Source organism: Epinephelus lanceolatus, chromosome 1, assembly GCF_041903045.1.
Source record: "Epinephelus lanceolatus isolate andai-2023 chromosome 1, ASM4190304v1, whole genome shotgun sequence".
Classification (NCBI taxonomy): Eukaryota; Metazoa; Chordata; class Actinopteri; order Perciformes; family Serranidae; genus Epinephelus; species Epinephelus lanceolatus.
The window spans coordinates 33,306,705-33,330,274 of NC_135734.1; the positions used below are offsets into that span (position 1 = coordinate 33,306,705).

The window sequence follows — 23,570 nt, forward strand, 5'->3', positions numbered from 1 at the left end:
TATATTTAATCTTAATTTTAATCCAGCTGTTGGCATCTGCAGTAGTTGTATACACACAATATAAAATCCCTTATTTAAAACGGGGCAGAAAAGTAAGAGCACTTGTTGTCCAATGAACTTATAGTCTATAGAGTTTCAAAGGAGAGCTTTTAAAGATACATTTACTGACGTAATACAAGTTACAATTATCTTTTGCAAATAAAGCAGAATTCTGAAGCAAAGAAAATTATTTAATCAGTGGTGGGAAGCATCTTTCCAGAAAAAAGTTGACCCTTAGTACATTTGCAACTTATTTATTTGGACAACAAAGGGATGTGTGTCCGGTGCCTGCCTCGAGCTGGATCTCTTCCAGTTAGAACTTTAACATATGTATTACAAGAGTAAAAATGATTAGAAAGTTCACGGACCAAAGAAAGATTTCCTAGTTTCGTTTATAAAATGAGTATGAACCTTTGGTTTGGAGCTTACATATTTATGCTGTCTGGACATTATTACAAAATACTTGACTCTGACCAGATATGACCAAAGAAAACACGGTTTTCCACCGAAAGAAAACAAAGCGATGAGACTGCAAGGCAAAGGTAAGTATAGCATAGGGGAAAAGAAGAACTGGGAAGATCTGGACTGTATAGAATACGTTATTCTATGACAGAAAGGCTCTTAAATTTAGACATTTAATCTACATATATATATATATAAAAAAGTAACAACATTAGATTAAGATTGATTGTGCATGAGAGGTTCATACAACTGAAAGGCAATCTCTTGAAATCATGTAAGATGATCCTGCCTACACTAAGAATTCCTGTAGCCTTTACATTACCAAAATATATATGTACATAAAAAAAAAAAATCAAAATGTTTTTTTGCTATGATAAACATATCAAAGCATGATGGCTTGAATGTGTGTACCTACATAAGAGGTTAAAGAGTTAATTCTCAGGATGTCAGTGCCCTGACACACAGACGTCCTCACACTGATTAGTGCCTCTGGCTCTGACCTGGTTGTGACCTTGTGTATTTGAGCCCTTCTCCAAACACCCTGAAACGCTTCTGTTATTCCTATGATAATGGGGTTGTTAGTTTGTTAACACATTTGATTCTCCCATAACTGCGACCACAGGAATGTGAGAACCAACAATATGCTTTCATAACGTGAATTTCGCATCATGGGCTCGTTGATGAGCCTGATACAGCAGCCCAGTCTGAGAGGGCAGGGAACACCTGAGGTGAAGATGGAAGCCCACAGCCTTGGAAACAAGGGAGAGTCTGACTTAGTAGTGTCCAGGGTTGGAAATCTTTGGTCCACCTGCCCTTCTGGTCGGTGGATTCCAAACACTACCAGCTACTTAACAGATTACCATGATTTTATGACTGGTTAGCAAAGCAAATCTAGAAGCCGCTGCATATTTTACCAGCATTTTGCTAATTTCCAACCCTGGTAGTGTCATCTCTTTACTAGAGAAGCATGTAGAGAAGATATTACTAGCTACCAATTTCAACACCAAAAGTGCCAGTCTGTGTGTGTTATTGCAATCCCACCATCAAGTAAGATTGAGTCTTTATGTGGGACAAAATAATGTTAGTGTTGTGCCATTTCCGTTCAGGGGAAATAAGATTTCATGATTTCTCTAGTCTAACATTTTCATCCGACTCTGACCCTTAAATGCCACAGGTGTCTAAATACATGATGGAGATCCGTATTCGTGCTTTAGTTCTCAAATTTAATAGTGTCTGTTGTGTTGCATCTGTGACCGCCTCTCCTGTTTGAAGCCCTTGTGAGGTTCTGTGTCTGCAGTCAGACATGCCCTTTTTAACCCCAAATGTCCGAATGCGACATCCACCGAGGCCCGCCTCCCTCCGCTGTCCTCAGTAGCTGTTGCCATTAATTTGGTGAAGGTCCACCTGCATCATGTTGATCCCGCTGCTGGCTAATCGAGCTATGCTCTCTGCAGATAAGGTTTCCATGGTGACGATGGTGTGCTGGTCGTTGGCCGACACTGCTCCTGTGCCGACTTTTGTTCCTGCTGTAGGGGAAGCGGCGTCACTGGAGACTGTGGTGCTGGTGGTGGCAGCGACTGCCTTCTTGTTCAAGTGGGTTTTGATGTGCTTGGAGAGGTGATCGCTGCGCATGAAGCGTTTGGGACACTCTGGGCAGGCAAACCGCTTCTCACCTGAAAAGGAGGGAGATATAAAAATCTGTATAAAAATAGCAGCATCAACTTATACATCCCTATTTTTACATCAAGGACTTTGCCATCATTGACATCCTTCAGTTGTGATATTCTACGTCCTTGTCTTACGGTCATCTCAACTACACCCTCACCTGTGTGCGTCCTCTTGTGGCGCTGAAGCTCATCTGAACGGGTGAATCGTTTGCCACAGAAAGACCAGCTGCAAACGAAGGGTCGTTCTCCTGTGTGCCAACGCAGGTGAGCTCTCAGGTGGGATGTCTTGCCGTAGATCTTTCCACAGCCGGAGATGTGACAAATGTGCTGCTTCTTTTTAGTCGGGTCGCTGCTTGATATAGAAAAAAAAACACAATCAGATGGACAGAGTTGGAGGGTAACTGACTTTTCCATGAGATATTCAGAGGTTAAATACGATCAGCTGAAAACAGAAATATAGTCTATCTGTGAAGCCCCATTTACACAGGATGTTCGAGATGGGAATATTGCGTTGTTCTTCTGCCTCGCCACTCTGTATAAAACGTACAAACACAGAATGGGGGTGCAGGAGCTGGCAGGATGGGATACAAGTGTGTGACACTAGGCGTCACTGCTGTTGTACATATTATGCCCATATTATGTGGCAGTATTGCGAGTCTGTTTAAAAAGTGCTAGAGATACTCTTCAGAAAAAATACGCTTTACTACACTTTAAGTTTCAATTTTGTAGCTCTGGATAACAGTTCTAATAAACTTTGGTTTTCCTTTAAGTAAGAACATTAATGACAAAAGGCAAACTAAGGCAAAATCTTACACACTTGCAGCTAACAGTACAGATAACAGTATGTTATATAATACTGGAAGGGCATTCGGAGAGCACCGACCTCAACCAAGGCCAAATGCAATATCTCTCACTTATAACAACTGCAAAAAATAGTTTGTGTACTGGCCCTGTGATTTGGACCTGCTCCTAAATTTTATGGGTTCTTCTGTGACCTATGCTACACCCTTCCAAGTTTCATGAAAATTGGGCCAGTAGTTTTTCTGTAATCCTGCTGACAAACAGACAAACAAACCAAACCAAAAACACGCCTCCTTGGCAGAGGTCATAATATAATATCAACATGATCTCTCACATGATATTAGAAAAAAACATTTAGATGTCATACTAAATCACATTCTAAATAAGCACAATATACACTCAGTGACCACATCAGGTGCTGTAATATATATCTCTACTGAGCTAATAATGTTCAGTATTTGGAAAGCGGTTCAAAGACATACCGTCCTTCTCCATCCTTGCAGAAGGGGCAGGTACACGCTTCCCTGCGGTTACGTCGTCCTTGAGGCTGTGGGCTTATATCCTCGTCATCCATGGCTGTGCTGTCATCCAAACTATCTCCGCCTGTCTGTAGCGCCTGCTCTCCTGTAGGAGTGGAATAGAAAATACTTGTGTGAGATAATTTCTTTTTGGTTTATACATATTTCATCAATCAAGTTCAGAGCAAACTCAGGGCAATTCATTCATACATCAAGTTTTTATGCTATCTTTCCAGCAAGAAAATCCATCCCATTCCTCAGAGAGATTACAGCTTAAAATGTCAAACATTCAGCTGGTGCAGGATCCCTAAATTACTGCTTTTAAATATAACAAGGAGACCCACTAAAAGAGTGAGCCACTTACATCCATATACATTCAAACGTGTGCTAGCCTCCACTTTACTCTGCATTTCTGATAAGTAATACAGCAAGTAATTTCCATGGACATAGAGTCAAGAACTTCACCTGTTACTTTCTAATATTTCCTTATTTAATGGCATTCACAATAGCTTATTGTACCAGTGAGACATCCTATTTGAAGATGACTATATAAGAAACACAACAATGAACAGTTAAACGATAGCCTGAGCCCTCCAGGCTTTAACTACCATACTAAAGTAAATGTTTATAATGTCAGCACAGACACTGATGTGTAGCATGTCTTACAGTCAGTACTGCTGATATCTAAACCTGCTACATACTGTACGTAACTGATAAGACGTACATGAATCATAACAAGGATAACAGAGCAAATTACATGCCCCAAAAACAGATCCAATGATTCCTCACAAATGTCACACATGTTGACTAGCAAGTGCATGAACAGAACGCAAGAGGCTGCCATAAACAGAGCTAAAGAGGGGTTTCGACATGATAACAGTCACTATAAGATGGGTGAGGTCGAGTTACACCCCTGCTATGACACAGAAGTTGTGGCTAACCCACAAATAAAGAACTATAATGTGATCATCGTGTGAGGAAATGCAGCGTCACCAAGGAAAGAAAAATAAAATTCAGCAGGACCACAACACATACAGTACAGAAAAGAGCTCAGGAAAACACTGGGCCAGCTGAACTCGTTAAACCAGTATAGTGCACTAGACACACAAAGAGTGAAAGAGATCAAATCCAGGGACACAAGATACTTTGCATTTCAGTCTGGGGGGAGTAACGTCAACACATCAAGCAAACCTAATTTAACATATTGACTCAACCCAACTGCCAGCTAGCCTACTGCAGAACAATGACTGGGTACTGCAATAGGTATTTGTGTTGCCTAAAATAACTAAGGTTAACACAATCAAAAGGTTAATTTTAACCTCTGTTACTCTGATTACAGACAAAATAAAGGTCCAAGATGTCTGAAAAGTAATGACCACAAACAGCAAATAACATATAAATCAATTAAAATTTAGAAATATGGATACAGGACTGCATAAGGATTGTTGCCTGGGTCCAGACCTTTGAATAAGTCCACTGCACTAAATTGAATGTGGAACTTATACTTCTGCGTTGAATTGACGCCATAGCTAGTAGGTGCTGCTTGACATGGAGCCTACGTGGTAACCTACGCTGTAGCCTAAGCCGTAGCCTGACGTGCACAGAAATGTAACTACACATCGCGGCAGTGCAGACCTCCTGTCTCTTTTTGTATGATGAAACCATGTCCCTCAGTGGAAACGAAGCTTTTATTTACTTTCATTTCAGAGATAAGAAACTATAAATTATGAAGACGATAAAGCCTCCACAGAAATAGCATTTTATGTAATTTATCCTTCAGGGATTTATACTTAGGGATTTATCCTGGCTTCACATGAGCAGAGGAAATCTCCGCTCGTCGCTAGGCTAATTTATATAGTGGAAAATGCCACAGGCTAATAGCGTTAACATGTTGTAATTGTTTGGAAAACGTGTTTAGTATGAGACAGTTGTTTTGTCGGTGAACCTTGTGAGTGGTCACGGAGCCAAATTATGTAACATTACCTTTGTTAAATGTTGCCGTTGCCTGGTTTTGTATGAGTAGAGGAAATCTCCGCTCGTCGCTAGGCTAATTTATACAATGTAAAATGCCATATACTTGTGCTAATAATGTTAGTATGTTGTATTAGTGGGGAAAATGTGTCCAGATAAAGACAAGTGTTTGTCTGTGAATGCTGCGAGTTATTTTGAAGCTGATTTGTGTACTTGTGTTTGAAACTGTCGCAATTAAGCCATATTTAATGTGTGTTTTAAATCAACTAAACTTTACAGCACTTCACAGAAACCCAGCCGCTGACTAGTGTTTTGGAGGTGTAACAGTGTAGGCGACGTGCGTAGGCTACAGTGTAGGGTCTGCCGCACTAGTATAAATCCCGCTTGATGAAGATGGAAATGGACTCAAACAAGTTGACTATTCCATCTGGTATCAGGCAGTAAGGACTGTAAAATTTAGTTTGAATTAAGTCCTTTATCAAACAGGTTTTCCTGAGTTACTGACAGCTCAAAGTGCAACAACTGTTTATTTAATGCACTCCATGTTCATATATCACACTTACCAAAATATTATGCAAATGCTATGTATACATGTTTAATCCCTAACATCAATTATTCCTGGAAAGTAGGCTACTGACTGACCTGCTGTGCCAGTAAGGGTGATGGGAACAGTCTGCAGCTGGTGCATCTGCAGCCCAGAGCCTCCGAGTGTGTTGAGATTTATGGTCTGGATGCCTGGGATCTGCACCGTGTTGACAGACACTCCTCCAGCTGCAGCAGCACCCTGAGCCTGACCAAGTTGGGGGAGAGACTGCATCGGGGCCAGGGTGATCTGTGGTCCTGTGGGACTCTGGATTTGAATGGTCTGCCAGCTCACCTGGCCATTGGGGCCGACAGTGCGCAGGAGGATGGGGCCTGTGTTTGGCATAATTTGAAGATTTTGAAGCCCTTCTTGGCTGAGCGTCGGAGTCGCAAACACCTGACCCCCCGTAACGGTACTAGCCTGGATGGCCTGGAGGGGTGTTCCACCTTGGATAACCTGCTGAGGCTGGATAAGGATCTGCTGTGGCTGCTGCCCGTCTCTGTTGTCTGGCTGTATTGGGACACCCAGAGAAGCTGCTGTGTTCTGCTGGAATGTGATTCCGTTGCTGTTCTGCGTCTGTGCCATACCATACGTAGAGGAGGCCTGCGTGGTGACAGAGGCCGCACTTGTCATGTAACCTGCTCCGCTGGACACAGGATGTTGCTGCTGCTGTATGAGCTGGTTTCCCCCTGCATCCCCTCCACTATTTGACTCTCCACCTCCGCTTGCTCCAGTGCTGACGGGCAACAAGGTGATGTTTCCATTCAGTGACACAGGCATATTTGCCAGGAACTGGGGCTGGTTTTGTAACATGCCATTGCCTAAGCTTATATTTTGAATGGGGATGGCTCCCTGAAGGAGACTGGGCATTGTTATGATGTTTCCTGCTGCACCGGCTCTGTTGGTTGCAGCTATGATCTGCTGGCCATTAGAGGATGACACAATCTGAAACTGCTGCCCAGCTCCTGCAGCGGCAGGTACAGCAGATTCCTGCTGAGCATGTGCGAGCTGCAGTGGCTGGCCATCTACTGTCTGAAACTGGGGAATAACCTGGTACTGAATGTTGGGCATTACACCTGATATGGTGGTAAGCACCTGCTGGCCCTGCATCGATGGTGCCTGAGCTATTACAAACTGCTGTGGCTGCTGCTGCTGCTGTCCCTGAGTGCTCACCACAGCCGCTGATGGTGACAGCACCTGTCTGCTCTTGCCTGCGTCTCCCCCTGTCATCACCCCTGAGGAGTCGGTGGTGATGGTGTTAGTGCCAGAGGTTGCTTGAACGCTAAGAGGGACGACCTGCCAGCCGTTGGCACTGGAGGTGAAAACACCCTGGTTTAGGTCCAGCTGTTGCTGCTGGTTTTGTTGTTGGTCTGAAGGTGAATCGTTCTCTCCTGGGGTGTCAATTCGACTGCATGTGGCGGCCAACAAGGCCAGAGGAGATGGCTGCTGTGAGTCCTGGAAAGGAAATACATGAAAGGACATGAGAATTAATTCATACAGTTAAAGTACATTTACTATCTAACATACATATTATCCATTGTGTTGGATTTAGGGGCATCTATTGATGGAAATGGAACATAATATTCATAACAATACTTTCATTAGTTTATGATAACCTGAAAATAAGAACTGCAGTGTTTTCGTTACCGGATGAGTCGTTTATATCTACATACACGTTGTTTCTGAAGTAGTGCAACACTGGATCACCACTAGATGCAACTAAATGCTTCATACTGTATCTTTAATGCTTCTGCAAGACAAAAATACAGCCTAAATGGCAGACAAAATGTCCACTCATTAAATTTACTGAGGTAGTAATTAGTGTACTATAAAGAAATAATAATGCCAACATAGTGACACAAAATATTATTTCTAGAGCACTTTCATAAGCACATGTAAAAATTGCTTTACAATAAACAGCAGAATAAAATAAATAATTGTAATAAATAAAAGGAGGGTGACTGCACAAGTGATAAAAACAAACAATAAAAGCAAGCTACACTGTTAAAGGGGAACTACAACCATTTTAAAAATGCATACATCGTATTCCTGTGGTCAAAGACAGTCCAAAAATATTAGTAAACATGAACAACTCTCTTCTAAATCAAAAAACTGAAGTGCTAAAACTCAAATTTATGATGTCATAGGATATAAAGTTTGAAGCTGATCCATAGAACTAGTAATAGGTGTAATAGATGACACTGAGAGCACCCAGGGGAATGTTCTGAGTATGTCGGTACATTTTCTGTGTAAGGACTGAGAACATTACAATACAATGAAGCTCATTTTGGGTATAAAAAAGGAAAATAAACATTCTGTGGCTCCACAAAAACAATCTCAGACTTTATACCCAATGACATCACAAGTTTGAGACTTAGGGGCCGTACACATGCCATGTTTTTTGCACCCTCAAATTCACTTCAATGTAAACGCTCAGCAGACGCGCTCAAACGCCAGAGCGCTGCCGTTGCAGCACGCATTCCCAAGGGCCTATTTTGCAGGGCCCGAAGGTTGCATCCTGAGATAAACAGATTGCAACTTCTGGAATGCAGCAGCGTGCACTGCATGTCATGTGAAGAGGAACAACCAATCACAGCCAACGGATATCTTTCCCTTCTTCCATTAATATCAGTCTGTGGTAACTATGGAGGAGACTATATCATTTTAGTGCAGGGCTACCCAGAGCTTTACATCTGTCCCACGGCCTAATACACACTTACAAAACAATACCTGGGAGAACATCATCTCTGCACTCAGGATTTCTGGTAAGTAGGCTAAGATATGATGCTATTTATGGTCGCCTAGCAACCTGCCCCTGCGCCCTTTAAAGAGTAGGCACAAGAGTAACGCCCAGCATCCAACCTTGCGTTTTCTAGGTGGTTGAAGACACGGCATTTGTATGGCCCCTTAGCTCTGGTTTCTGACTTTGAGAGAGAGTAGCTCATATTCACGGGTATTAATTGAACTGTCCTAGGCCATGGAAATTACATGATGGAATTCTTAATTTGGGTGGTGCTCCCCTTTAAAGTAAAAGCGCCATAAAAGTGGACCAGATAAAACAAGGTTTTAGTTGGAGAGTCTGGACTGATGAGGCCAAGGATGGTTTTAGAATAAAATAAACATTCTGAGTTTGATTTTAAAAAACTGATTTCCAAATGGCTGGCTTTGAAAATAACAATCTAACCATGATATACTGCCACACTCCCAAAACGCTATTTATCACTCCTTTATTTTTTTATATTGTCATGCAGGTCTCTGTCCAGCACTCCACACAGTGGGGCTGTAGTATGAAGCCCGAGGGGAAGCAGGGTGGGAGAGTATGGGAGGGACCACATTTTTTTCCAAAGCCGCGGCGGGCTCGGCTTCCCCTCCCCCCAAACCCACCCATCTCCCTCCCACACTTTTATTTTGCCCTATAAACTGACACACTCTTCTAGCCACCCCCTCCAAGGCCAGCCAAATGGGCCGAGCGAAATGCACATGAAGTGCCGGGGTTTGACGGGAACACCCCGTGTGGGCGAAATTTACCTGCCCATTCCCCACCCCGGTGACATGTGCTCCGGAGAGAAAATCAACAACCCGTAGTCCCGACAGAGATGGACGACACAATCACACAAACTAACGGGGGATACACAAACAGGGGCAGTGGGTATGAGTGGGGAGTATAGGTAACGTTTCTCATTGACAATCATCTGATTCATGGAAACAGCGAAAGTGAACCTACTTGTGAATTTGTGTTTCGCTTTTGACTGTAGCTTCCACCGCTCTCCGCAGCGGCCATTTCACCCTGCTGCTGATCTGCGGAAGAAGAGTTGGTAAGATCACTTGTGTTAAAGTGTGAAACACAACACCATCACACTGATAACATTCAACACTGGGGGAACAACACAGTTCACACACGGTCGACCTCACATAAATAACTAAACTCTAAGAAATGTTTAAGCTATAACCAAACCAGTTAAGAAATGTGAGGAAATCCAAGCTACAAGTGCTCGGAAGGGCCAGCTAGCTTGTCAGCTAAGCTAACATGAACTCCCCACAACTACTGTAGAGGAAAACAGCTAAGTATCAGCTGAAGCGAGCGGCATAGTTTCAACTGTACCACTAAATATAACTCAGCTATCTCACGTGAATTTGATAAAGTTCAATTATTGTGTTAGTGTGTTACGTTAGTGTCAATTAGCGACAGAAGTTACGTTACTGTTACACAGTTAGCTAAGTACCGACAATTAGCAGTTAAGTAGTTGGTCACTTTTAAACTGCCAGAAAACAAAACAGTATCGTACTTACAACTGTGAATACATTTAAAACATTGTTCTGTAATTCTTCTCCTAACTGTTAACGCTATGCTTCGTTCACATCATGCCGCTGAGTTTTAAAAGTTCACTTACTGCTCATAATTTGAAGACGGGAGGAGTTTCTCTGCTCTTTTTTCGGGTTGACAACTTTTCAGAACTTCACACTAACTTGACGAGCTCCCCCTATGAAGGAGACAGATGGGTGCGTCCGATTTATGGACCCGGGTATCCTGGCAGCTGAGCGGGGCAACAACATTCAAGCTAATGGGACATTCTGCTGAGACCATGCTATTTACATGTTACTTTTCAAAATTAAAATTGTTAAGCATTTTTTCAGCACTGTATCTACGAACACAGGCTACATGCCAGCAAACTTTTTTGTTTCCCCCTTAATAAACTCAACTCAACTTTATTTATATACCTTTCATACGAACATGCAGCCCAAAGTGCTTCACATGGCAAAATTGGAATGACACAGACACAAAACAATAAAATAATATAAAAAAAGCAAACCAACCAAAACAGAACAAACTAACAAAAAAGATTATTAAGAATAAAAAGAGAGTAAATAAATATATAAAATAGAATAAAAATGAACAGGAGCGATAAAAGACAGTAATAAAATAAAAATAAAAAATGGTTAAAACTTAAAAATCAAGACTGTAATGTTACTCCACATTAAAAGTGGGTAATTTAAATACAGATGTAGTTACATGTTCAAAAAATATATGTATCTGTAGATAAATAGTCACAATACATGCAGGTAAAATTATTATTATTATTATTATTGTTTAAATTTAAACAGTCATTTTTCATTTTTAAAGGAAACCCCAACCTCAAAAATTATAATGTAATTTATCAAACAGTTGTTTAAATGGTTTACCAAAAAAATTGAAGAATAAATGGTTCATCTTTTAATTTTTTTCTAAATTAAAAAAAACAGCTATATATATATGGCACGCCATTTAAGTTAATATTAAATACCTACGTACATAAAAAACATTGTGTTGAAAATTCAGCTTTATTTATTTTTTATTTACTTTTTTATTTGACAGGGACAAATACATAAGACATAAGCCTCATGTGTACAATACAAAGTACAGGCAATGCATACAGGTTTCTATCCCTGTCCCTACTTAGGCTTTTAGAGTTAAACCGGTACGTGTAAGATTAATGAGCATGGAGTAATTTAATAAAATAATATAAAACAACACATGCAGAAAGTACAGTACTTAATTCTACTGTTCTCTGGCACCTGGTTACTGTACTGTCGCGCTGCCTCAACAGCTAAAAGAAGCGCGCTCCTCTGAGAGCTACATGCGAAGGATTGCTGCTTTCCTCCAATGAAAAAGGTCGTTTCTGCCAACCAGAACGGACCAGCCAATCTAATTGGCTCAAAGGCGGAGAAATGGGCGGGACCAAGCATGGTAGGTTGTACGCCTGAGTATGATTGACGTTGGGTTATCTGTTTTCCGCTTAAATGGCGCCATGAGTAAATATGTTTACGTAAATAACGATATTTCCCGTTAATCCTCCTGTGACTTCGTCTCATCGCTCACCAGTGTGAAGATGTTACGGCTCATGTCCTGCTTTGTACACGGAGGTGGGGAAGGAGGAAGGCGGACTGGGTATTTAAGTCTTGCCTCCGTGGCCGCTGGCCACTCCCTGGTGGCGCCCTGTGGGCTGGGAAACAGCAAGGAGGCGGGAGGAGTCCGCCAGGGTGGAGGAGAAGAGACCCCATCACACTCAAACACTGGCTGCAACCGCGCTGGGAGGAGAAAATGGCTCGCATGTGGGAGGGCTTTTATTATTGGGATGTGCGAGGGGGCTGTCAGTGAAGCAGCACATGTGCCCATGTAAACAGGACAGAGGGTGGAGTCCGTCCTCAGGCCAAGCCTGCATCCACCCTACTGTGTGGAGTCACACACTCTCTGATGTTAGATGGGACTGTTTCTCTTTTATTCATTTCCAACCCCGCCTACACACAAACACACACCTAATCAGGTCTGACAATGTATAGTTGGTGTCAGGGCACCATCTGCTAATTTCCCTTAGCAGAGGAAGAAGAGTTTAGATCCTGACGAAGAAGAAGAAAGAATATCACATGTTAATACTAAATAACAAGGAAAAGTCCACATTTCAAACTTTACTAAAGTAAAATGATGTTATGAATGTGCTAAAAGTAGCCTACTCATCATCCAGCAGAATAAAATAAGACAAAATAGGCCTTTGTTTATCCCCAGATGGAAATTAAGGTGTTCACAAAGACAGATAAATAGAGAGGCAATAACAACAATAGTAATATTAACAAAGGGCCTTAATAGAAATCATACATAGAAACTATTTAGGAGCAATTAAAGGCAAAGTTACATGTGACAATAGTGTGACTAATAGCAGCAAGTCAGCAAGAATGCCCACTGTGTTGTTATTATATATAATTGCATCCATTATTACTGATGCATTAATATGTAACCAGCACACTGGACCTGTAGTTTGTCAAAGGGAAGCTCATTTTAACTACTTTTTACATTGTTGGGTAATTTTAAAAAGCAACATATTTTACAAGCATATCATTTCCATTTCATTGTAGTGAGATCATTTCTTTGAAATGGACACTGTGTAAAATGACCTACAGTGACCTCTAGGAGAATCACAGCCACATGAAACATTGCAGCCACAAACTAGAGACCTGGGACATTCTCAGTGTGTATGGCTTTCACAGGTATATTTACAGTAAGTGGGTCTCTGAGAAGTTTCCAGAACAGAAGCGCTCCTCATTCAGAGGCCAAAAAAATACCATTCGTACATAAATCTCCAAATGCCAAAAGTATTTGATACCAAATCACCACATGGATTTTTCTGTGGTGTTCCTCCTCATTTTCTGTGGTAATTTAGAGGGAGTTTTGACAAAACAAAACAAATGTAACAAATGGTATCAACCCAAAAATTGGGCAACAACTTACCATGTCCCCCTGAGACCCTGTGTCCTCATATGAGGACATCACATTCAGGACCTTATACTTTATTCTGCTTCACTTAGGCCTGTTGTCCTCGTTTGTGGACACTTTTTTGTGCCATCTAGTGGCAGTAAGAGCACATTACACTAATCCATGTAAAAACAAGATGGTGTCTGCCAAGTTAGTCCGCAGCAAGGTCCAAAACCTGATCAAATTTAATGGTTGAACTTTGTTTGTTTATGATTAATAATGTTTATAGTTTGATATGGCAACACATTTTACCAATTTTAACAATGGCAACAAGCTAGGTAGCTGTTAATTAGAAAGTGCTCATTAAAGGACATTGGGACTTTATTATCATCTCGTTTGAGGACATTGGGACTTTATTATTGTTAACAATGTTACGTTTTGTATACTTGTCAGGTCCTACTAATCCCAAATAGCTAGGAGAAATAATTAAAAGATGCAAACAAAAGCTCAGGTCTCAGGAGGATATATGAGACATAAATGAGCATGTGAATGGCCATCATATACTCCCATTATAATGCTCTAACCCCTTATACACTCTAAACTTTAACATTTGTTTGTTACAGAGAGTAGATTGAGGAAAACTTGACACAAAGTGCTGAGCTTCAGGTTCCCAGCTTTCAGATAATCTGCTTCTAAATTCTCTTCTATGTGGCATATACTGCTGATTTGCTGTTTCCTGCTTAAGATCCCGGGTTTATGTGGGTCTCAGAGGGTTAATATTCACAGAGTGTCAGGGGTTTCTTATTCTAATAAGCCATTAAGGAAGTTTCTTGCTTTCTAATGAGTCATCAGTAACATTTATAGAGCCATCTGTAAATGTAAATGTTTATAATTCTTTGACAAAGGGATCTTGCAGAGATGCAGCCCTATTAAATGTTAATGAACAAATTGTAGTTCAGGCAGTAGCTCTGCAGTCTATTGGCTGTAGTTTGACTATCAAGTGAACTGACTTGTTATAATGATCATAATCACCCTGCTGTACACTCATTTACCTCTGACATTTCCAAACAACCTGCTCCGACTCTCTGTGCTCTGTGTGTTTTCTGCAGGATGTGTCACAGCTGCGTCCCACGCTGATACAACTGCTGTACTTGAGCTGAGATGTAAAGTCACTTCCTTCAGTGTGCTCAGGCTCCATCTCCTGCGATCATCCGCGATAATTCAGCCACACGGAGCAGACAGAAGTTAACCAGAAACTCGTCATCGCGAAGTGATCACTGGGCTGATCAGCCTGAAGGAGGCTGGATGCAGATTGAGAGTTTGCTGAAGGCTGCAGATCACGGTCACATTATCCGCTCTGACTGCAGCGACAACAGGAAACCAGAGAAAGAGCGGCACTGACAGAACTGAAACCTGCGTCCATGAAGGTACAGCTGCTTTTCTTACTCACTCTTTGATCGCTAAATTTGCCTTAAACAGAAATATCTCAGTAGGACTGCTTAATTCATCTTATGACACAGAATAGAGACAGTTTCATAGCTGGTTGTGGAGAAAATCTTATTTTGGATGACTTTACACAGCGTAACCTTTACTGTGAAGCATCCATATTTTCAAAAATGTATATCTATATATCCCTTTTGAGTCATAATCACATGCATGTTTTCTGTTCTCCAAAACTATATTTGTCTAAACTAACCAGATGGCTGATTGGGCTCATCAAAAATAGACTTTTACATAGGCATTCATTCTCTTTTACTTTTTTTACTTCTACTTTTATTGGATTTTGCTGGCTCTATCTGTGTATATTGTCTTTTATATGAACTTCAGACATTTTATGGCACTTGGGTTTTCACCTGTACAGTTTACAGATAGCCATTTTAATTCAAACTTTACCTTGATGCTTAAACTTGATGCAGCATATATGCACTCTATGTAAGAGTTTGATTTTTATGGTTAGACTGATATTTGGTCAAGGTTGGCTTTTAAAGGTGCCATATTTTACACTTTTCCTGTGTTTTATTTTAAGTTTTGCAATCCATAAGAAGATATATTTGTGGTTTTAAGAACCAAAAACAATTTCAGTATAGTTTTCCATCCCCTTTCTCACACTTCTCTGAGGAGCTTAAACAAGAACATGGTGTTTTAAGGCTCATTAATACTGTCAGTGAATGTCATCCACAGAAATTAGAGCTGCAGCGATTAAAAGATAATCGATCGGCTGTCAACTATTAAATTAATCGCCAACTAATTTGATAATCAATCAATTCTCTCATTCCAGCTCCTTAAATGTGAATATTTTCTGTTTCTTTACTCCTCTTTAACAGTAAACTGAATATCCTCGGGTTGTGGACAAAACAAGACATTTAAGGACGTCATTTTGGGCTTTGGAAAACACTCATAGACATTGTTCACCATTTTTTGACACTTTATAAGCCAAAAAACGAATCGACTAATTGATAAATTAATCAACAGATTAACTGACAATAAAAATAATTGTTAGTTGCAGCCCTAATAGAAATATATTTATATGAAAAGGTGTTCCTAAGTAATGTTTTTAGATGGAGAAATATTAATTTAAAAGCAGTAATGCAGTCAGGGGTGTAAATATAGACAGTGCAGGCAGTGTGATTACACTGGAGCCTGTGAGGTGGGGGGCCCACAGAGAGAGTGGGCCCCTATGAGTAATTGCCACCTTGAAAATATGCCTGTGTACAAAGAAGAGCTCTCATTAAATTAAAAACATTTTCTATATATACCCATATAAAGGCAAACCCATCTCTGTCATGTTTATTTTTTCTTTATTTGTAAAACAGTCAGTAGCATTTACAACAGAATTATATGCTTATTCTATGACTATAAATCAACTATTAAAATTGTTAGATTAATAATTTCTTATTTTATTTGGCATTTATTGTCATATCCAGATATGCAGTGATGATTGCTGGGTAATATGTATGCTGATGTTATCCAACATCAGGTCTCTGATCATGTGATGGGACGATATGTGCACAATAGCGTACACTGGGTCCCATCATAGCTACCTTACACCACTGAATGCAGTAATGGTGATGGCTGCTAATGTGAAACAATGATCTGTCAGAGTTTCAGTGTCTCACACAGTCTACTGTTTCAAAGGCTCAACTAGCTTAAATAGAGAAAGAATACACTCTATGAGGAAGCATCCTGCTGCTTTACTGATAAAGGATTCTGACACAGAACAGTGGACATCCTGGAAAAATGTTTTCAGCTCATCCTTTTAGACTCAACATCAGATGAAAAACTAAAACATATTGTCCTGTTTTTGTGCCTCTGTAGCTTCGACTCCACCATGTTCCCTGACTGTCTGTGAACTGAGGCGATGGACAGCCCGTCGCCCACAGAGAGGCGGCAAGCCTGGATCAACAGCTGCCGACGCTCGCCCACTCTGGAGGAGCAGATGTGCAGCCTCCGCTCGGCCTCTATAGCTGACGATGATGTCTTTTCTGATGGTGAGTACGGACTTAGGAGTGTGTGTGTGTGTGTGTGTGTGTGTGTGTATTGCATGTACAGTAAGTGAGTCACATGACTTGGACTTGAGTCGGGCTCAATCACAAATTTGATGACTTTAGACCAGGCTTGACAAAATCAAACAGGACTTGCAACTCAACTTGGACTTTAACACTAATGACTTCACTTGGACTTGAAAATGCTTGACATCTTCCTCCAAGCCCAAAGATGAAAAAGTATGTTAATTAAAAACTATGCCACAAATCACTTCATCTCCCTTCATTTCCTGAAACATGCAAGAGCTAACAACATCACTTTTAAGGAAGAATAGTCTTTGTTTTTGTAAATTTGATAAATCATTACTTTGTTGGTGACGGTCTACTATGTAGAATTTAGGATTTAGTTCTAAAGGTTAGGTTGCAGAAGTTAGATTTCTCCCATGTGCCGAGCTTGTAGGACAGAGGTCGGCAACCTTTACTGTTAAAAGAGCCATTATTGGCTAAAAAAGAAAAAAAATGCCTGGAGCTGCAAAACATATTTGAATAAAGGTAACAGCATATTAAGTCTAAATTAGCTCATTAACATTACCAATGTAATGTTAATGTTAAATGTTAAATGAGCACTCATTAATATGATTTGTTACAAGATGGCTACTCTGCAGTAGGCCATTTCTAAGTATTTAGTACTTTAAATTTGCAGCGTTGGTGGTGAAAGGAAACTGAATCACTCCACACATTACATAATTACCATAAGTCACTAAGAATGTCATAAGAATGACAAATGAAAGTCTAAATGTTAGAATATAACCGTTATCCATTTCTATATAATTTTATGTTGAAGCCACAGGGAGCCAGTGGAGAAGGTCCGAAGAGCCTCAGGTTGCCTACCCTTGGTGTAGAAGACCTGTGGTGGGTGAAAATCTAATGGCCCTATAGAGCCAGTGTTTGATTTGTCCATTCTGGGCTACTGTAGAAACAACATGGTGGACTCCGTGGAAGAGGACACGCTTTGTATGTAGACATAATCAGCTCATTCTGAGTTAACGAATAAACACAACAATTCTTAAATTTGGATGATTATACACCAGGGTTGTCCAAACTGTTTTGAATGGGGGCCACATTAGATATTGTGAAAAACACCCGGGGGCCAGCTGCTTCTCAAGTCATATGGGTTGTTAAAAAAAAATCATAAACAAACGAGACAAACGCAACAATTTAAGCAGTGATCCTCACTGTCGTCCTTACACTTCTTTGCTGTGGCCATGTCTGCCACCTAGCAGGAAACGTCTGCTGTTAGGTAACCGTTCATTTGCTTGTTCACCATCTGTTAATGAAAACACATTAGTTCTGCCTGCGTAGGTCCTATTGGTGCATGTCAACAAACTGTGTGATAGTCCTGCTATTGTGAGGTGAACAGAAAAATGCAAAATCATCTTGCTTGGTTAAACAGTAGGCCTTATTGTGTGGCAGGGTGCCTATGGAGTCAAGCTGAGGGCCGTTTAAAATTCATCCGCAGGCCACGATAGGCCCCGGACGTGCCTGTTATACGCTAATGAAAACATAGCTATGAATATTATATTTCATTTCTGCCAATAGATGCTCCTAATCCTACGCACTGGACCTTTAAGATGGCATTACATTTGGTGAAAAGCGCATTATGACTTGTTTAGGACGGGAAACTCAAAGTTTAGGAATTGGGACTTGATTTGGATTTGAGTGCAAGGACTTGAGACTTACTTATGACTTGGAAAGTAATGACTTGGTCTCACATCTTAAATTAAGTTAACTTACAACTTTATTGTGTTATCCTCTGTATTTTAAATTAATATGTATTTGTTGCAGTGTTGATATGTCAAATAAATCCAAGTATAGATTTTAGGGTAACTAGTTGGAGATTTTGTGACCCCAGTTTAAGGTCACTGTAAAAGCCTGAACTGAAAAGGGATGCACATAATAAACAGAATATATCCATGGTTAGTATTTACAGTTTGCACGTTAGTTACAAAGCCAGCTGTGAAATGGAATAAAAGAACATGATGAGTTGTTTATCTAGGATTACTCATAAATGTTGTATATGTGTGATTTCCACAGGATGCTACACAGAAAAGATTGAGAGCTGGTTCCTGGGTTGTGGGTGAGTCAGCTCGCTTTACTACTCTGTTTTTCTGTGAGATGATATTATTTGAGCGCAGGCTCTGGAGGACAAGGTGTCAGTCAATGGAAACTGCTCTAACGCACAGTGAAGTAGAAAGTGGAAACTCTTTGAGGTCAGGTGTTCCAGGAAGATGGCGTGGTGAGGTAGCCACAGCATTGTTTTCACCACAATGATCTTAGATGATGTATTTTTACAGTTCGCTTTGGGAAAAATAAACTTATTTTAGCTCTATAAAACCATAACATTAGAGCGCTCTGAACTGAGATCTGCCAGTGTTGAATGTCAGATGTTTTTCTAGGTCACGACATGATGCAAACAACATTGTACGGCAAGGTTGCCTTTGGTGAGAAACATGTCACTGCAAACACTTGAGCAGGTCCTCCAGTCTGCAGGTTGTTTAACCAAGAATACATACAACTATGAGCCCTTTGACCTTTCCAAAATTCCCCTGTGGTTTAGAGTAAATTATTATATAACAAAAAGAAAATACAAGTTCCTTCTTCCTGCTGTGAAACTGACTGGAGGAAGGAGGTCAGCACACGCAGACATTATTTAATGTCTCTTACATCAGTCACTAAGGGGGAAGTAGCACTGTCAGTGATGTACTGTACAGTGTGTCAGCATCTAAAAGGCTCCTAACACTAAGGACCACAGTAAAAAAGAGTGACTTGATGATTTATGCATTCTGAGAACTTGACATTAAAATGACTACATCACTTTGGTTGTGTTAACCTTAATGCTGCTCAGCATGTGAACATTTCTACAAAAGGAAGTTGGCGTACGTCATCAGCTGCCTGTTGAGAGCTGATTAGGGAGGCGATCTCACAAGCGTGTGCTGTAGCTAGGCTGCTATCGGCCACCTATGCAAACACATTGACTTATTTGGTAGCAGAAGCATGCAAATGACACTGTGTGTGTGTCTGCACATTAAATATTGGGATATATCCTACAGGTCAGAGGCCTCCTCGGAAAAGACGGGTCAGCTGAGTTTAGGTGAGTATGAAACTGAAACAGTAATGAATAACAATGTGTTATTTACGGATCCTGTGATGCACTTCAAATATTTACGGTTGCATGTTGTTAATGCAAATCAACCCAAATGTGTAAACACTTCTATTTGGTCTTAAACCCTGTCTAGACACGCCAGCAGTGTTGAGGGAGGTATCCAGGTCCTTTACTTCAGTAGAAGTAGAATTACGGCAAAAAAAAAATACTCCAGTACAATAAAAGTTACAGTCAGTTAATCAATCCATCATTTATTTGTGATGTGAAGACATACTTGGTACAACTCCAGTAAAATATAGGCCTGTCAGCTGCTTCAACTTGTGCGTTGCAGTTTAGTCCTTTTTTTGCCTCTTCTTACATTCTTATAGTTAATTGTTGATGTGTCTGGATGGTTTGGTAATCCATGTTTACTGGTTCTGGAATGATTTAACTGTAGTTTTGGGAAAGGAAACTATAAAGCCGCTTTCCACTGCACAAAAAAATCTGCTAACACCCGCTAACATCTGGCTTTGTAATGTAACAGGAAAGATAACAATCAGCATTCACACCCAGGTCAGTTGACTCTGCAGTAGTCATGAATATTTATCGGCTCAGATCAGCACTGACGGAAATACAATTGAGTTTGAAAGAAAGATTGAATAAGTAAGCAGCTCTGGTGCACTGGCAATGGGAAAGGAGTCTATCACCTATTTTTATCGGGTTTACCTGTGTTTAAAGACATGCTCTGATTTTGTTGGAAAAGGGGTATAAAAGAAGGAAAGGACATGACGTCAGTGACAGCGTTTAAATTTTGCATTGGAGCCAGAGTATGGTGCCGATCCCGTTCTTTTCCTGTAATGACTGACAGAGTCATGATCTGTTTGAAGATCAATTGTTTTACATTGTTGGGTATTCACTGCCTGCGTCTTACTTGTCCTGCATAATGCTGCCCTACTCCTCTCAGCTTTTTATCCTGTCAGCTGTTCATGTTTTGCTTTCTCCGGTTGTAATTGTACATGTTGTGTGGTTTATTTGTTGTCATGACGGCCAATTTAACATCAGGCCAAGGGGCAAAGTTGAAAATGAAATCTTGGCTACCACTGGTTCATTTACAGTGATGTTGATTGATGTGCATTGTCCCTGAGAATAAATAAATAAAAGTAATAAAAGCGGTCATATAAAATATAGTAGAGTGAAAAGTACAATGCTTCCCTTTGAATTGTCCTGGAGTAGAAGTATGAAGTAGCATGAAATGGAAATACAAATACCTTAATATTATTCTTGAGTACAGTACTCGAATAATTACACAATTACACCACTGCACACTGATGACACACGCAAGCAAGATTTTAAAGCAGAAATTTGTCTGTTCTTCAGTTGATAATTTCAGAAAATTAAGATATAAAGTACAACCATGTGAAAATCATTAAATCATGACTGTGTGTCTTTTCTACAGAGTCTGCACTGAAAGTCGGCAACTTCGACGATGAGCTGAGTCTTGGTGCTGATGGTACGTGCACACACACACACACACACACACACACACAAAGGAAAGTAACAAAGCAGGAAACGTCCCTGCAGGAAAATGAGGTGTGCATCATGACTGTTTTTCTTTATTCTCTGCTCAAGCTTACATTTGTTCTGTTTGTAATACTGCTGACACAGACAGACAGACAGAGACTGACCCGTGTGTGTGTGTCATTGTGTCATTGTAATAAGTCAGAGAAATGTCCAGTGTTACGCAGTATGACTGTTCCTCTGCCAAGTTGGAGGGTATTTTCTAAGAAGGGGAAGTAGGGTAGAAAGTTCCTTCTCAAAAGTTAATAACTCATAAAAGATTTCTGCTTGTATGAAATGTAACCACACTTAACCATCCAGTTTTTATATCAGAAATTAAATATTTTTATTATTTTTAGGTCAAAACATCAGACTGTTTATAATTTAGATGGCAAGACTAATATCTCTGGGTGTAACAGCAGGTTAAAGAATTACATGATGCCTTTATTTTCACTGCTTAGAGCCTTTAAGTGAAGATATGTTTTTTGCACAAAATAATAACTGTAACATGATTCCCTTTGTACTGAACATGACTTATGAAGTCATCCTTAAAGGGACAGTTCACCCCAAATCAAAAATCCATATTCTTCCTCTCACCTCCAGACTGTTTGGACATGAGATGCCAAGTGAGGGGATATTGGCTGTAGAGATGTCTGCCTTCTCTTGAATATAATGGCACTAGATGGCACTCAGCTTGTGGTGCTCAAAGCCCCAAAAAATACATTTGAAAAACTCAACAGCAGTGTCTCTTTGCATAAATCATGACCCAGTTACTCAAGATAATCCACAGACCTTGTTGTGAGCAATTTCATGCAGGAACTATTTTCTTTCTACTGAACTACACCCCCAAACTATACGAGGCTCTTGCTCGTGACAGAGCGAGATGTACACATTCATGGCATCTTCCTCATATGAGCTGTGATGTTAGCTAGCTTAGTGGTGCTAGGTGAGCTTGCAGTAGATGCACGCTTCCTTCTGCGTGATGATACAGCGTGTGGGTGTAGTTTGGTAGAAAGAAAATAGTTCCTACATGAAACTGCTCACAACAAGGTCTGTGGATGATCTTGAGTAACTGGGTCTGAACTGAACTTGGCTTTTAAGAGGAAGTTGTATTTTTGATTTGGGGGTGAACTGTCCCTATAAGTGGCCTCCTGGTACAGTACAAGTTGTTCATTACTTCGGCAGCTGTGTGTCAGCGTCTGTCCACATGATGAGGCACAAAGTGATATGAGTGTATGACTGGAAGTGCTGTTAGTCTAAATATAAACACATATGCACAGAGACATATCTGTGTGGGCACAGGTTGGCAAATAAACTGTGAAAGTCACATTCAGATGCATATTAACATTTTCCTCTTTCATTCTCAAATTATTCCTTTTTTTATTTCAGCTTCTTTGTTCGGTGGCGGAGAGATTACAACTCCAGCTGGGTGAGTAGGAACTGACCTCTTAGAATCACAGTGATGAAAAACAAGGAATGCGGTGATACTGAATTAGGGAATGTTAGTTAATTTAAGCTCATGTTTTAATCATTATACTGACTGTATATTTACATCAGTTTCCTACTTTCCACACACAGATCATTTAGGAGAGAGATTAACTGTCTTTATTGTGTTTAGTCAGAGGCATATGAGCCACACCTCCAGTCCACAATGTAACTCCCCCAACACACCAACTCTAGCTCTCTGTGGTGATATTTTTATGTCCTTGTTACACCCCTGCATATGTCGGCTGTTTGTTGTGAAATGATTCAGATGCGTAGATGAGAGAGCGCTCATTTATCACATGATTGGCTGGACACTTTTTTTAGTTTTCAAAGACAGTTTGAAGACATTTGACTTTCTGTATGTACTAAATCAACACTACAGAATGGGCTGTTGATATTTTTCTTCTTTCCCTCACGACCATGTAGCTTCGTACAGCATCCTTTCTCCAATGAAGGTCTTAGCACACTCACCAGGTCAGTGGATGACGACTTCTTCTTTAGCTCAAAATGAACAGATCAGAAAAATAAAAGAAAAAAGTGGTACATAAAAAGAAATGTTTGTCTTTTTACTTTTCTTAAATTAAGTATACTAACTAAACTATAGGTTTTGCGATATTATGAGGTGAATGCTTAAGATA

General features: G+C 40.4%; 2 protein-coding genes across 4 annotated transcripts in view; one reads left to right on the forward strand and one right to left on the reverse strand.

Annotated features, from left to right (window-relative positions):
* sp1 (sp1 transcription factor) lies at positions 1 to 10,584 on the reverse strand. 3 transcript variants are annotated; one of them, XM_033625729.2, is made up of 6 exons: positions 10,433 to 10,584; positions 9,766 to 9,839; positions 6,101 to 7,496; positions 3,452 to 3,593; positions 2,327 to 2,520; positions 1 to 2,174 (listed from the first exon to the last, which is right to left on the reverse strand). In XM_033625729.2, exons 1-6 carry the CDS (start codon positions 10,437 to 10,439, stop codon positions 1,870 to 1,872), a joined length of 2,118 nt encoding a protein of 705 aa, XP_033481620.1. In that variant the 5' UTR covers positions 10,440 to 10,584; the 3' UTR covers positions 1 to 1,869. The 3 variants fall into 3 exon arrangements, with proteins under 3 accessions (XP_033481620.1, XP_033481621.1, XP_033481622.1); XM_033625730.2 differs by having other exon boundaries at positions 2,327 to 2,517; positions 10,433 to 10,583; XM_033625731.2 differs by having other exon boundaries at positions 10,332 to 10,437.
* Positions 9,774 to 23,570, forward strand: part of tespa1 (thymocyte expressed, positive selection associated 1) — a 19,696-nt gene continuing 5,899 nt past the window's right edge. The window contains exons 1-8 of the mRNA XM_033625732.2: positions 9,774 to 9,856; positions 14,376 to 14,693; positions 16,582 to 16,754; positions 18,843 to 18,885; positions 19,859 to 19,899; positions 21,347 to 21,400; positions 22,837 to 22,876; positions 23,359 to 23,406. Coding sequence (XP_033481623.1) covers positions 16,625 to 16,754; positions 18,843 to 18,885; positions 19,859 to 19,899; positions 21,347 to 21,400; positions 22,837 to 22,876; positions 23,359 to 23,406 — 356 coding nt within the window. The 5' untranslated portion in view covers positions 9,774 to 9,856; positions 14,376 to 14,693; positions 16,582 to 16,624. The remainder of the gene's footprint in view (positions 9,857 to 14,375; positions 14,694 to 16,581; positions 16,755 to 18,842; positions 18,886 to 19,858; positions 19,900 to 21,346; positions 21,401 to 22,836; positions 22,877 to 23,358; positions 23,407 to 23,570) is intronic.